The sequence below is a fragment of the Lissotriton helveticus genome, chromosome 7 (assembly GCF_964261635.1).
Source record: "Lissotriton helveticus chromosome 7, aLisHel1.1, whole genome shotgun sequence".
Taxonomy (NCBI): domain Eukaryota; kingdom Metazoa; phylum Chordata; class Amphibia; order Caudata; family Salamandridae; genus Lissotriton; species Lissotriton helveticus.
The window spans coordinates 1,535,657,321-1,535,671,207 of NC_136068.1; the positions used below are offsets into that span (position 1 = coordinate 1,535,657,321).

Here is a 13,887-nt window from a genome sequence, read left to right on the forward strand (position 1 = left end):
AATGTTTCTGCCCTTGATTTGGCTCTAGCTCGTTGTTCGCCTCTTATTATGTCTGCATGTTTATATCCACGTTTGGAAAAACGATCTTTAGTTTCTTTGAACTTATTTTCCATTTCTTTTTCTTCAGAACAATTACGTTTCATGCGTACAAATTGGATGTATGACGTTACAACGCATACTTTTACAACGCCTACCTTTACAACGCGGTTTTTACCACGCATACCATTACAACGCATAGCGCTTTGGGGTGCTGGATAGTGAATAGTTTAATTTACTATTCAAACTCCAGTCCCCGTGGATAGTAGGGAAGGTTATTGGATAGTAAATTAACCTATTCCCTATCCTAGAGCGCCCCCCAGAGCAATGCGTTGTAATAGTTTGCGTTGTAAAAGTTGCGTTGTAATGGTAGGTCGTTGTAAAAGTTTCGTTGTAAAGGTTGTATACCGTAAAAATTCCCCGTATGGGATACTTTGCTTTAGTGAGACAGGATGGAAGCTTGTTCCGTGAAGTACACTATTTGTCGATGTATTTTTTCTGAATACTGTAGTTTCCATTTTGTTGTTTTTTATGTAGACTTTTGTATCCAGGAACTCTATCTCTTTTTTCTGGATATTTGAGGTGAATTTTAGTCCTACCTCATTTTCATTCAAAATGTCAATGTACTCTGTAAGTTTTTGTTTAGAACCCTTCCACAAGAGGAACAGGTCATCAATAAACCTAAGCCATAACACCACATCCGTGGTGTATGGCTCGTTTTCTTCTCTCCAAGCTATGTTTTTCTCCCACCATCCCATGGTGAGATTAGCATAGCTTGGATAGAAGGAAACGCCCATAGCGCAACCACATACTTGAGTATAGATGTTCTTGTTGAAAGTAAAGACATTGTTTTTTAAGCAGAAGGTTATCATATCCAATAGCATATTAGTATGCCGTAATTCTGATAATGGTCTAGACCATTATCAGAATTACGGCATACTAATATACTATTGGATATGATAACCTTCTAGCCCATTATCAGAATTACGGCATACTAATATACTATTGGATATGATAACCTTCTGCTTAAAAAACAATGTCTTTACTTTCAACAAGAACATCTATACTCAAGTATGTGGTTGCGCTATGGGCGTTTCCTTCTCTCCAAGCTATGCTAATCTCACCATGGGATGGTGGGAGAAAAACATAGCTTGGAGAGAAGAAAACGAGCCATACACCATGGATGTGGTGTTATGGCTTAGGTTTATTGATGACCTGTTCCTCTTGTGGAAGGGTTCTAAACAAAAACTTACAGAGTACATTGACATTTTGAATGAAAATGAGGTAGGACTAAAATTCACCTCCAATATCCAGAAAAAAGAGATAGAGTTCCTGGATACAAAAGTCTACATAAAAAACAACAAAATGGAAACTACAGTATTCAGAAAAAAACATCGACAAATAGTGTACTTCACGGAACAAGCTTCCATCCTGTCTCACTAAAGCAAAGTATCCCATACGGGGAATTTTTACGCATGAAACGTAATTGTTCTGAAGAAAAAGAAATGGAAAATAAGTTCAAAGAAACTAAAGATCGTTTTTCCAAACGTAGATATAAACATGCAGACATAATAAGAGGCGAACAACGAGCTAGAGCCAAATCAAGGGCAGAAACATTGGTACCAAGGGACAGATCTGCAACAAATACAGATGAGGATAAACCACAATTGATTCTTACTTATTCAAAGGAAAGTTATAAGATACGACAAATCCTAATGAAATATTGGAATGTGCTGAAAAAAGACGCAGAAAAAGGCTCGCTCATTGGGGACAAACCATTGATATCGTATCGCAAAGCTCCTTCAATTCAGGATACCTTAGTTAACAGCCATTTTAAAAAAGTGAAACCCATGACATGGCTAGAGAAACGTCAACTAGGATTCAGTAAATGCTTATCTTGTAAAGTGTGTAAAATTGGCCAGAATATCAAGACCATAAAAGACCCAAGGGGCAGGACCTTTGAAATAAAGGATAAAATAACTTGCGAATCACAATTCGTGGTTTATCAGATACAATGTTTTTGTGGCAAAAAATACATTGGCTCAACAGTCTGCCCACTTAAAAAGAGAATACTTGAGCACACAAGAGCCATCCAGAACAATGATTTCAGTTATGTGACAGCAAAACATCTAAAGACTCATCCGGGAAAAACCTGGAAAGACATGAAATATGCTGGTATCGCCATGGTGAGCGAAAATGAAAGAGGAGGTGATCGAACAAAAAAACTAAGACGCCTTGAATCTAAACTTATAATAAGATTCAAAACAAGAAGCCCTTGGGGATTGAACGGGGATGAGGAGTTATATGTACACTTATGAAATCTCTGGCAATTTGAATGACTTAATACTGTATACATTGACAATTTGAAAATGAAATGGACTTTGAAAATTCATTTTAAAAATGTGGCCAAACTAGAATAATGAAATACATGTAGCACAGATAAACTTTATCAATTATTCTTGGCACTGTTAAACTGTGATTGCGGCAAAAACGACACAATTGAATTGAGGCACTTAGCCATAACGAAAACTAGGACACTCAGTCACACACATTGCGCGCTACCAAAATTGCTTATGTTTGCAATGTCGACAATCAACTAATTGATTGTCTACAAAACAAGCGCAAATGCGAAAATACAATTATTTTTGGAACCAAAGATCCGCCTGTGCCGTAGTTTGTTGTGGTCCAGTTACATACAGTGCCACGATTGGTTAAATATTTAACTTGCAACTACTGAGCCCACAATGCATCCTAATAGCCATGTGGTGTCTTCAGTTATAAATACTAGACACAAATGAAAGACATTTGTTTGTAACCGTGATCAGGGACAGTTAATGTCCGAAACGCGTAGGTGGGGAACCTACAGAAAATAAAACGAAGATAAACCATCGAGGTGGTGTGCGGCGTCTTCTTGAAGAAGGTTTTTGCTAAAAACATATATGTGTATATATATATATATATATATATATATATATATCTGTAGATATAGATATATATTTTCACTGAGAAATACAAAGGTTAAGGTGGAATTATGGTTGCATTGTTATAACATCTTAAAGTATGTGTAAGAAAACTTTTTCTCCTAAAAACAACAATGTTAAAGTGCAGCTATAGTTACAAATTTAAACCAAAAAATACTCACTGAAATTGACAAGATATGGCCAGGTCCGCGATCTATTACTAACACAACGCATAACTTGCACATCAAAAGCAGTGCCCATGATCTCCTCCAAGGAACAATTTAAACAAAAGACTAATATCGCAAGCCAACACAATTAATGCATTCACCACTTGTCTCATGTATCTGATTCTTATTCTGACTTTTATTTTGATGTCCTTGTTATACTGTTTTTATGTACGGTCTCAGTTTTTCCCTTTATTCCCGTAGAGATTTTTGACCTCTTTCTATTCCTTTGTACACCATGACTCCTCTTTTGCAGATATTGCCATGCAGTCCACAATCATCTGGTGTGTGTTGTCCTTAAATTGTCACAGGCAGGCATTTCCATTTTCAGTCCTCTACACTGGCTTGCTGCCCACTTCAACCGCGTCTGTTGCCATAGTACACCTCTTGACAGTAGTACCACATACTGGGTGAGCAGACTACTGATATTCCCTCAAGACAGTTAGCAGCCATTCTTCTATAATGCCACACCAACAGCACCTGGCAGTAGATTCTCACCTCTCAGAGGTCCAGAATGTCATCTTCACACTCGAGGACAATCCAGCAAAAAAACATAATAACAGTTCTAGATCAGACACAGACCAAGACAGGAGTACATAGTCGGTTTAAGGTCAGCACCAAAACAATATATCTGTAGGGGCGTGTACTGGTGTAGTATGGCGCAGAGGGGAGCGGGGAAGTTTATGATAAATGATGTTGTATACCCAGGAAAGTTGCATATAGTGGAGGAGGCGGTCCCATTCTGGCTTAAATACAGATCAAGAACAAGAAAGCATGGTGAAATAATCCCATTTCTAGGGACCAAGATTAAGTTGCAGAACTTTGCAGAAAGAGTGACCGGGGCACAAACCTGCAATCCAATTATATGCCTGTCTAATGCAGCTGTCAGCGATACCACAAACAAAATGGCAAAAGTGTTGGTTCACTGCGCAAGCCCATTTCAGAATTTACAAATGCAGTATCCCAAATACCATGTCCATATAAATCCTAGACAGACAGACACAGCTCATTAAAACAAGTTTCGCTTCAGCATGCAGCATGTTTTGCACCCGCTTTCTGATTCTTCATGCCCATGTTCGAGGGGGGCATATCCAGCACTCTTCAGTTTGTGCTTGTTGCACATTGAACTGGCTCATGGTGTCAGAACACTGGAGGAAGTACAAGAAAAAAACACAAATGAAATGCCATCAACTTGAAGATCATTTTACAGAGCTATGCGACTTGACATTTGTGTAAATCCAGCAAAATGCTATGCAGTGCTCTTTCTATGAAACAAGGCTTTGTGTAAATCCTGCAAAATGCTATGCAGTGCTCTTTGTATGAAACAAGGCTTCAAAGTGCCTTAATCATGGGTATATATGAACGATTTCTGTTAATGTGCTTTTGCTGACAGCTTGTGTGAGCACTTTTTTTTGTGGAACTGTTAACTATTTTATCCATGTGATTTGTGTGAGAGACTGATAAGGTGTTTTGTGTGACTAGGTGTTGAATGACTGTGGGAATGAGATTTGTTTGAAAAGCTGTGGAAGTGCTTTGGGATAAGATTTCAGTGGAAGGCTGTAAAATTGCCTTGGAGATAGAATCTATGAAAGGCACCTAAAAACCTTTGCACATAGAGTTTATTGTAAATGTAGTGTGACATGACGTTCTAATTTTTTTTAGATAAATTAGATGAAGATTACATTAAGGTAGAATGTCATATGCAATGGTGTGTTTGCCCAAAGATTAATTTATTTGTGATTTTACATAGGGCGGATTAAGCCCTATTCGGTAGCTGGGCACTTTACAAATATACTTAGGTATAATTGACATAAAATGCACATTAAATATTCATCAACAAATTAAACTTTAGTGCTAATGAATACAGCACTAGGTTTGATTTGGATACAGTAAACCAGCAAGAAGCATTTTATACATATCTAAAGCTATAGTACTTTATCCTCAGTGCTTGCAATATGTACTGCTTCCTCAGAGATTACAGACATTTGACTAGTTAGAGATGGATCTGCTGTGGAACTAGATGTAATTGCAGCTACTTTATCTATGTCTCCTTGGGTGGGTATACGTTCTGATTTTGCTGGGGGAGAGCCAATACCTTACGAGCCACCAATGAGAAATACTGTGGAAGATATCTTGTATTCTGAAGAATGGGATTTCAAAAATTAATTTGTTGTTCATATACATGAATTTGTGCGACAATTGGTTCTGTCGGGTAAGTAATTGCTTTATAGTTTCATCAATACTTGTACAGAAATAAAGGTAAACACACCTGGATTGAATCAATCAAAATCAATATATTGTCATCTTATTCTCTTTTTTTGTTATTATAGTTTTTCTCACAACATAATATGGCGGTCTCAAGCAAACACAGATAATTGAAAGGGGTAACTTGGTCACCCCATTATACTTGATGTACCTATACAGGAAGCGGGACCCACCTAGAATGGTTAGTTTATGACTTAGATAGCATGATGTTCCAGGAGGCAGGATTTTATGGACGCTAAAGAATATTTTACATTTACTGCTGGACTCAATAGGAAGACCAGCAGTAAATGGCTAGTACTGAGGAAATGTGATTTAAAAATCTGGTCCCTGAGGCTTATCTTGCAGTCACAAGAAGGAGAGCCTTTTTAGGAGTCATTGATAGCACAAGGTATTAAAAGGATAATTCATTCTAAGAAGTCTTATTTTGGGTAAGCATCTTTATATTGAAAATGACTATGGGAGTCTTTGAAACTGATCATCAGAGTCCTTAGTCTGCCTTTCACAATCCGATCAACCACGCACATGAGCCCACCTAAGGGAAGGATAAATAACCAAAACAGCAAAGATGGATTCTGCACGCTTAACATAGACAGGAAATTCCTCATCAACCCTCGCAAACACATTAGCCATTCCACACAAATATAAACATCAAAAATGTTTGTACATACCCATACATTAAAAGGAACATGTCAATAATGTGACCACCAATTCAACTTCTAGTGCATTCGAATGAGCATGGTCAAATCATGTGCTTTCATTCTGAGAAACCTAACACAAAAACCTAAACTCGAGCAGCACCTACTTTTCATTTCCCAGATCTGTATTGCTCTGAGTGTACTTGTTTCTGTATGGGTGTTGATCTTGAAAGACTTTCTGTCCAACCACTGCTACCTACACTCACAATATTAGTCAGCACCTCTGTTGAGAAGTCACTTACTTTTTTGCTCAATGGCAGAGCTTTCGTTACACACGGATTTCTAACTATTGTATATATCCATTGCACTAATGGCACAAAATGCACTGGTGCCTAGACTGCAAAAACAAACATAGAGCGCACATTAACAGGGTAATGTGCAAAAATCTAAACATCAAAAAAAATTTGTACATACCCATATATTAAAAGGAACATATTAATAATGTGACTTCCAATTCAACTTCTAGTGCATTCGATTGAGCATGGTCAAATCATGTGCTTTCATTCTGAGAAACCGAACACAAAAACCTAAATTCTCTGCGCGTGGTTGTGGTTCCAGCAGCCAGCAGGTGTCCCCCATGTGAGTTTTGCTGTTCAATTTAATTAATTCAAAGGTTAATGTAAGGGAAAGGGAGTACAAGCACACAGGAGGCCAAATTGGTAATCATGTTACAATTTTGGTGGAATCAGTTTTCGACTCAGCTAGTACAGTGTATTGTTGCAAGGTAATTGGAAATATAGCAAAAAGGGTCTCATAGATCGTATGTAGGCTTTAGGATTCAGTCCTGGCGATTAAGGAATGCAGTTTAGCTGATGCATTTTATTGTGGGATTTCCCCCTGACTTTAGGATTCAGTTTTAAAGAAGTGTCTGTCCTCAGATGGGCCTTCAATGAGATTTATGTGTGGTTTAAGTTATCTGAGTATATTGAACAACATGTCTCTCCAAGATTCGAGCAGCACCTACTTTTCATTTCCCAGATCTGTATTGCTCTGAGTGTACTTGTTTCTGTATGTGTGTTGATCTTGAAAGACTTTCTGTCCAACCGCTGCTACCTACACTCTCAATCTTTGTCAGCCCTTCTGTTGAGAAGTCACTTACTTTTTTGCTCAATGGCAGAGCTTTTGTTGCACACGGATTTCTAACTATTGTATATATTCATTGCACTGCTATACTGTTTTAAGTTATTTTCCCCGTCATTGTACATATATCTTGCGACTATTTTTGCACTGTTTTATTTTGTAACAAATAAACAATGTATTTTTTCTTTGCCTCCGTTGTAAAGCATTCTGACAACTATGAGGCTTTGTACATGCTAAATAAAACCACAAAATAAATCAATGTTTATGTCTTTCTGTGTGTGTCTGTTTGTATGCATTGATGCCTCTGTGTGTGTTGCTCGGTTAATATGGGACCATATGTGTCCTTCTATGTCTCTTGGCGCATACTATGTTTAAAAGCAAAACATATTGACTTTACCAATCTTTTATTGTATTTGTAACAAGTTATTGGCATCCAATTTGATTACTTAAGCTCCTCAGTGTAGCCCGTGTGAAGGAAATGATGTTAGTACTCACTCGAGTAACTAGGACAGTTGAGGCTAATGCTGATTCAAAGAGTGTATCAGCGTTATTCAGGTCTCTGCTGCTTAATGCATATTTTATTTGACATATACTGCTTAAATCACTCATGGTTTCTGTGTAATTCTTGTTGTCTATTTGTTGAACGACAGATGTCTGTTAGAGTGCCATTGTACACAAGACTGAGCTCCTGCTATGTCATCAATGGAATGTTGATGCTGAAGTGAAAATGAGTTTGTTGTAGAGCAGCAGAGTTGGATGATGGCCACCTGAAGAGACGGGAGTGCACACATGACCCAGAAGGGGTGGAGTCCGGAGGCTGCCATTTGTTCCCAAGTAACGCTGGGAGAAACCTTCATACAGTTAACTCCTGCTGTAACTTTTATCTGAACAAATACATGGGACCTCTCTTGCACTAGGACTGATAAAGGGCCCAGGTGGTTTTGAACCCTCAGAGGTGTTTCAGTAAACCAAACTCCCTTGCTCGTAATTGAGAGATGCGGATGGTATGAGGACCCTCGGAGGAATTGGTTTTTCGTTGAACCACCAGGAGTCACAAGATGGAGAGCACTGAGGAACTGGAGTCATCCCTAAGAGAGCCAGGGCATATGCAGTGAATATGTCACATGTGGCTAAAAGAGGCTGGTGTGAGGAGTGTGAAACAAAAAGATCAGCACAGGCACTAACAATGTGAGTGCAATGGGGAAAAAGGAACACTCAGGACAGTAGGTAAAAAGGTATTCTCCGGATCTGTTGTACTTATTCAGATAGCCATGAGTGACCATTGTATGATGGTCTATAACTTTTGCTTTAAATCGAGGCGTGGTTACGCTAGATATAAAAGCCAGTTATGTCTTGTATTATATTGCGTTGTCAAGTACCATGGGAAAATATTTTTAAATAAATAAAGTTGGGCTCAGTAGAGTACTGTGCCCTATAAGTTTCTGCTGCCTGGTTAATGTTAAATAAACAGAAGAATAGTTCCCCTATAACACTAAAGCGGACAATTGTTTATTGTACCAGCACTGAACATGTATTTTGTGGTGTCTTTGCTAAGACAAAGAGGGAGCACTATGTTTATAAGGACTTAGTACATATTGGTAATATTTAAACCTCATCATTTGAAGCTTCCAAAAGATTCAGGTTAATTTATGTGATAAACACATAAAGACATGAGCTGTGACATTTCGTAGGATCTCTACAGCTATATCAAGGAAGAACAAGGGAGTCTATAAACAAATTACTTTACTATTCTTTGAATTTGGCTGTGACTTTATGTGATTATTTGTAGTATGTTCTTCAAGTTTATTCGCGGATATTTCTTATTTGTGGTGAGCACATGCAACACTGCACACTACACACTACAGGTTCTTGAGTACTATGGATATCTATGTTTCTTAAATTAGGACTATTTTATTATTATTAAATATTTTTTCTCAACACAAGAAGCTTGTTTCTTTTTTTGACCAGCTACTGGGAAGCATGTTGTATAATTTTGTATGCAACAACAAGTTAAAACATTTGATCTAATGAATCCCAGGGAAATCATAGTTTCATAAAAAGCGTAAATACCAAGGTTCCCTTTGAGCTTATTGGGTAGCTCTTATATCGTCTGTGTGTATGTATATCTATTATACCTACACAGCATCAATAAGTAGCAAAATAAGAATGTTCAAGTTCCTAAGACATGGATTTTTAGGTGATAGAGCGTCATGATATTCTAAAAATTGTAGGGGTGCATCATAATCATGGATAGTCCGCACCCGCATATATTCTTGTGTTGAACAATGGATTGCTTGTTAGAAGTGTGAACGTAATAATGTACAATGTGAGAATAATGTTAGAAAATTGGTTTGGGTTAGTTGAGAAAATACTTATTGCAAATTGCCTAATGAAGTAGTTCATGTGTAATGTATTGCATTAGATTTAAACGTGCACTATATATTCTGCACGTGTAGAGATGACTAATTGTGCCTTAAAGTGATGAAATGTAATGCTTATAGATGCAATGTTTATTAATGTGTGTAGTTCCGGGTGTGTAAAGGCCTAAATGAATGTTCACGTTTTGCTATGAAAGCCCTATTTGTGATTTCTTTTGTTAGCTGAATTGTGTAGGCCGAAATGTGTTTCCCTGGAAGAGCTCTCAGTTGAAGACAGTCAACAGATTTCTTGTGCGTGCAAGGTTGCTTCGTTCACATGCTTTCCGTTGCAGGTACAAGGACATTGTTCTCGTTAGTTAGACTGATGCTCTTTGTTTTAGGAGTTAGGTATGGAGGAGACCTGAAACAGTGTATCGTGGAATGTCGATAATTAGAAGAAGCCTGGGACCCAAGAAAATACCAACGGTGGAAAGTTACCTACATGAGGTGCCTGGCCAGAGGAGGTGTTTCAGTGGCGTGTTCTACTAAATGATCATTTTGTATTAGGGACAGTGCCCCGAAGGGGCACAGAGCTGTTAGGAGGGTAGAAGAAGGGATCGATTCTTAGAATGGAGACTTAGTTCGGCTACCCACCCTTGCAACGTGAGTGTACTTCTTAGGAAGTCTTCACAAGCTGACACCTTATCTCGATCTTGCCTGGGGAAAAATGCTAAGTAGGGATGTCACCTTAGTGTTAGTATAGGGACAGAGTTAACTAATTTTTTTCCTTTTCATAGAAACTGATGAAGACTGATTTGGATATTGGAGCAGTTGTTGCTTGTTTAATCTTTTGAGAGTTGCTTATTCTTTTTATGCTACACCGGAACAGACTGGTGCGTAGGATGAACTTTGTATTAGTGCCCATGTATTTCTTTATTTATTTCGGTAGGAAAGAAACCGCCTCCAGGATGGGGTATAGTAGGAGTGGAGAATTACCCTTTGTGAGAGGTATCCAACAGATGGTATGTGTGTGTACCTTGGAGTAGAGGTGATCTGGCAGCATTTACGAATGAATTTCCCTGGTTGAGGGAGAAACCTGTTGAATGGTACAAGCAGGTTGATCATTTTGTTAAGGTCTTGGAAGTGTTGTGGGTTGATTTGAATACGTTGTTTGACATTTTAGTACCAAGTGACTTGTGGGCTGCTTGTAAGATTGCAGTTGATTGGCCAACCTCTGAACCAGACAGGGATCCTGTTACAAATGGTCCTTCACCTATTGTCATGAAAAACTTTGAGCAGGTAATCACATGGCTAAAGTCCAAGATATCACCACAGGATATTGATTGGGTTGAGATATATCGAACAATTCAGGAACCGAAGGAATCTGTACACAAGTACTACGAGAAGCTCCTACAAGCGTTTAAGCAGCACAGTGGACTAGACACCTTAGACCCCAAAGACATGGTACAGTTTGTTTCTAAGTTTGTCTTGGGTCTGAGGCCAGAAATTAGTTTCATGATTCAGCAGCATCTGATCTGCTGGCAGAACAATTCGGTGGACGAAATACTGCAACATGCCAGGTACTGCAGTGATGATGTGGACTCGAAACACAGAAAGCTTAATGACAAGCTGATGCTAGTCCAAATTCAAACTGCTGATAGGGAATTCCAGATACAGCCAAGTGGAGGAACGCTAGGGAGAAGACAGGGAAACCATCAAGGAGGAACTCAGAATGCTCAGGGTCAAGGGAAAGGAAAGCCTGTAGACCTCATGAGAGGGGTGGATGTGGCGACACTGAAAGAGACCACTGTGTGTCACCTTTGTCACAAGATCGGGCATTGGAAGCGCGAGGGTAGGTTGAATCCAGTTAACCAGGTCCAACAGGAAGAGGAGACGGTACAGGTACCTGAGGTCGTAAATACAGTGACGAGACCCAGTTCTGTGCAAGAGGGGGACATTGGCCCCACAGGTGCAGGTTCTGCAACCTACGAGAATTCTGCAGGGAATTAGAATGTACCAGCAGATGCCCTTTTTCTGAGAATTACGATGAGTACAGCTCAGACCCGTTTAAATGACGGTGCCTGAGGGGGGAAGACTGCACTCTTGGGGCAGTCTTAGAGGTAGACCAGAGGGGACCGTTTGTAGAGGCAGATGTTGACGGTCATCCCACCACCGTTTTGGTTGACACTGGTGCTACCCGTTCTACTGTGAGATCGGCAGTAGTTCCCAACCTACCCCTCTCAGGACAATCAATCCAAGTTGTAGGAGTGGCAAATAAGAAAATGACTAACCCATTGACCGAGCCAATTCCTGTGAGAATAGGAACCTTCCGAGATCGACATCAGTTTGTGGTGTGTGACTCAAGTCCAGTCTAACTGTTAGGACAAGATCTCTTGTGTAAACTCAATTGTACCATCTATTGCACTCCCAAGGGAGTGGAATTGCAGACCAACGATGATGATGTTACCTTTAAGGTTGCAAATCAGCATTTGTGCATAGAGAAGTACCCTGTGTTAACAGTGGAAGAGCTTCCACTTGACTTGAGAGTGTGGGATTTTACAGGAGAAGAGATCGGATTGATCAAAGGGGTCCAACCAGTTAAGATCCAGATTAAGGAAAACGTTGAGTTACTAAGAACACCCCAGTACAATTTGTCACCAGAGACGATCACAGGGATCCAACCTGTAATCAATTCCATGATAAAACAGGGAATCCTGAAGGAGATAATGGGCAATCCATGCAACTCACCCATTATGAGATTACAGAAACCGAGCGGGAAATTTAGAATCGTGCAGGACCTGCGAAAGGTTAGCACGATTGTGGTTCCATGTTGTCCAGTGGTACTAAATCCATCAGTGATACTATTTCAGATTCCTTTTTTTTTGCAGAGTTTTATATAGCGCGAACTAGAACCGAACCGAATCAGTTATCAGAGCGCTTTACATAGCACCAGTTACGTTACATGAGGATACACTTTCATTTTAGGCACAGGGAGATTAAGTGATTTGCCCATAATCACAGGGGGTTTTTGGCGTCGTTACCGAGACTCGAACCCAGATCCCCAGGTCCGAGGTCGAGCGCCTTAGCCGTTAGGCCAACCCCTCTCCCTCTCCCCTCTCCTTGCAAAGCAGAATGGTTTACGGTGATTGATCTGTGTCAATCATTCTTTTCGATACCCCTTCATGAGGAGAGACAATTTTTATTTGCCTTCCGGACGGAAGACCATGTGTTAACATGGTGCAGTGTCCCTCAAGGGTATACAGAGAGTCCATCCATCTTCAATCAGATTTGGAAAAAGAGTCTTGGGAGTCTCGTGTTGCTGCAGAACTCTGTTTTAGTGCAATACATTGACGATCTCCTCATTGCGTCCGAAACTGAGGATGCTTGCAGGATCGACACAATTGCCTTACTGAATTATTTGGCAGAGAATGGACACAAGGTGTCCCCAAATAAGTTGCAGTGCTGTTTCAGCAAGGTACAGTACTTGGGTCATCGAATAGGGAAAGGCAAGAGAAAGCTGTCACCTGATCGAATTGAGGCGATGATGAATATGGCTGTACCTACCACTCAAAGGGAAGTCAGAATGTTCCTGGGGATGGTTGGCTACTGTCGCCAATGGATTCCCAATTTCTCCCTGAAAGCGAAGCCTTTGCAGAGGCTGACGCAGTTGAGAGAGGGCATGTGCTTTGCTCCGGCTCTGGGAATGCCTGACTACAACAAGCCCTTTTCATTGTTCTGTTGTGAGCGAGAAGGTTGCACATTATCAGTTCTAACTCAGTATCACAGAGGTGTCCATAGATCAGTTGCCTACTTCTCAGCTACTTTAAATCCAGTAGCTTCAGCATGGCCCGAATGTCTCAAATCCATTGCTGCAACAGGTACCAGCATTAAGAGGTGTGAAAGCATTGTTATGGGTAACCCTTTAATCATATATGTTCTGCATTCTGTTGAACTGTTGATGACGAGGACTAAAACACAACAGCTGACCAACAATAGACTCACACGCTACGAGCAAGTCATACTTGCTGCAGAGAATGTGACTTTGAGAAGGTGTTCTGTTTTAAATCCTGCTACACTGATGCATTTACCAAATGCATATGATGAAGATTGTGAGAACCATGACTGTCTTGATGTGACTGAACTTTGCACCAAACCTAGACCTGACATTGTTGATGAACCTCTGCCTGACCCGATGACATTTTCAATGTTGATGGTTCATGCTTAAGAGACAATATTGGTCAGTTGAGAGCAGCGTTTGTTATTTGTACCA

At 39.8% G+C, this 13,887-nt stretch overlaps 1 protein-coding gene across 1 annotated transcript in view; it reads right to left on the bottom strand.

Annotated features, from left to right (window-relative positions):
- Window positions 1–3,337: 3,337 nt before the first annotated feature.
- Window positions 3,338–13,887, bottom strand: part of LOC144767523 (G-protein coupled receptor family C group 5 member C-like) — a 41,889-nt gene continuing 31,339 nt past the window's right edge. The window contains exon 4 of the mRNA XM_078650947.1: window positions 3,338–4,368. Within this exon, the coding sequence (XP_078507073.1) occupies window positions 4,285–4,368 (84 nt within the window). The 3' untranslated portion in view covers window positions 3,338–4,284. The remainder of the gene's footprint in view (window positions 4,369–13,887) is intronic.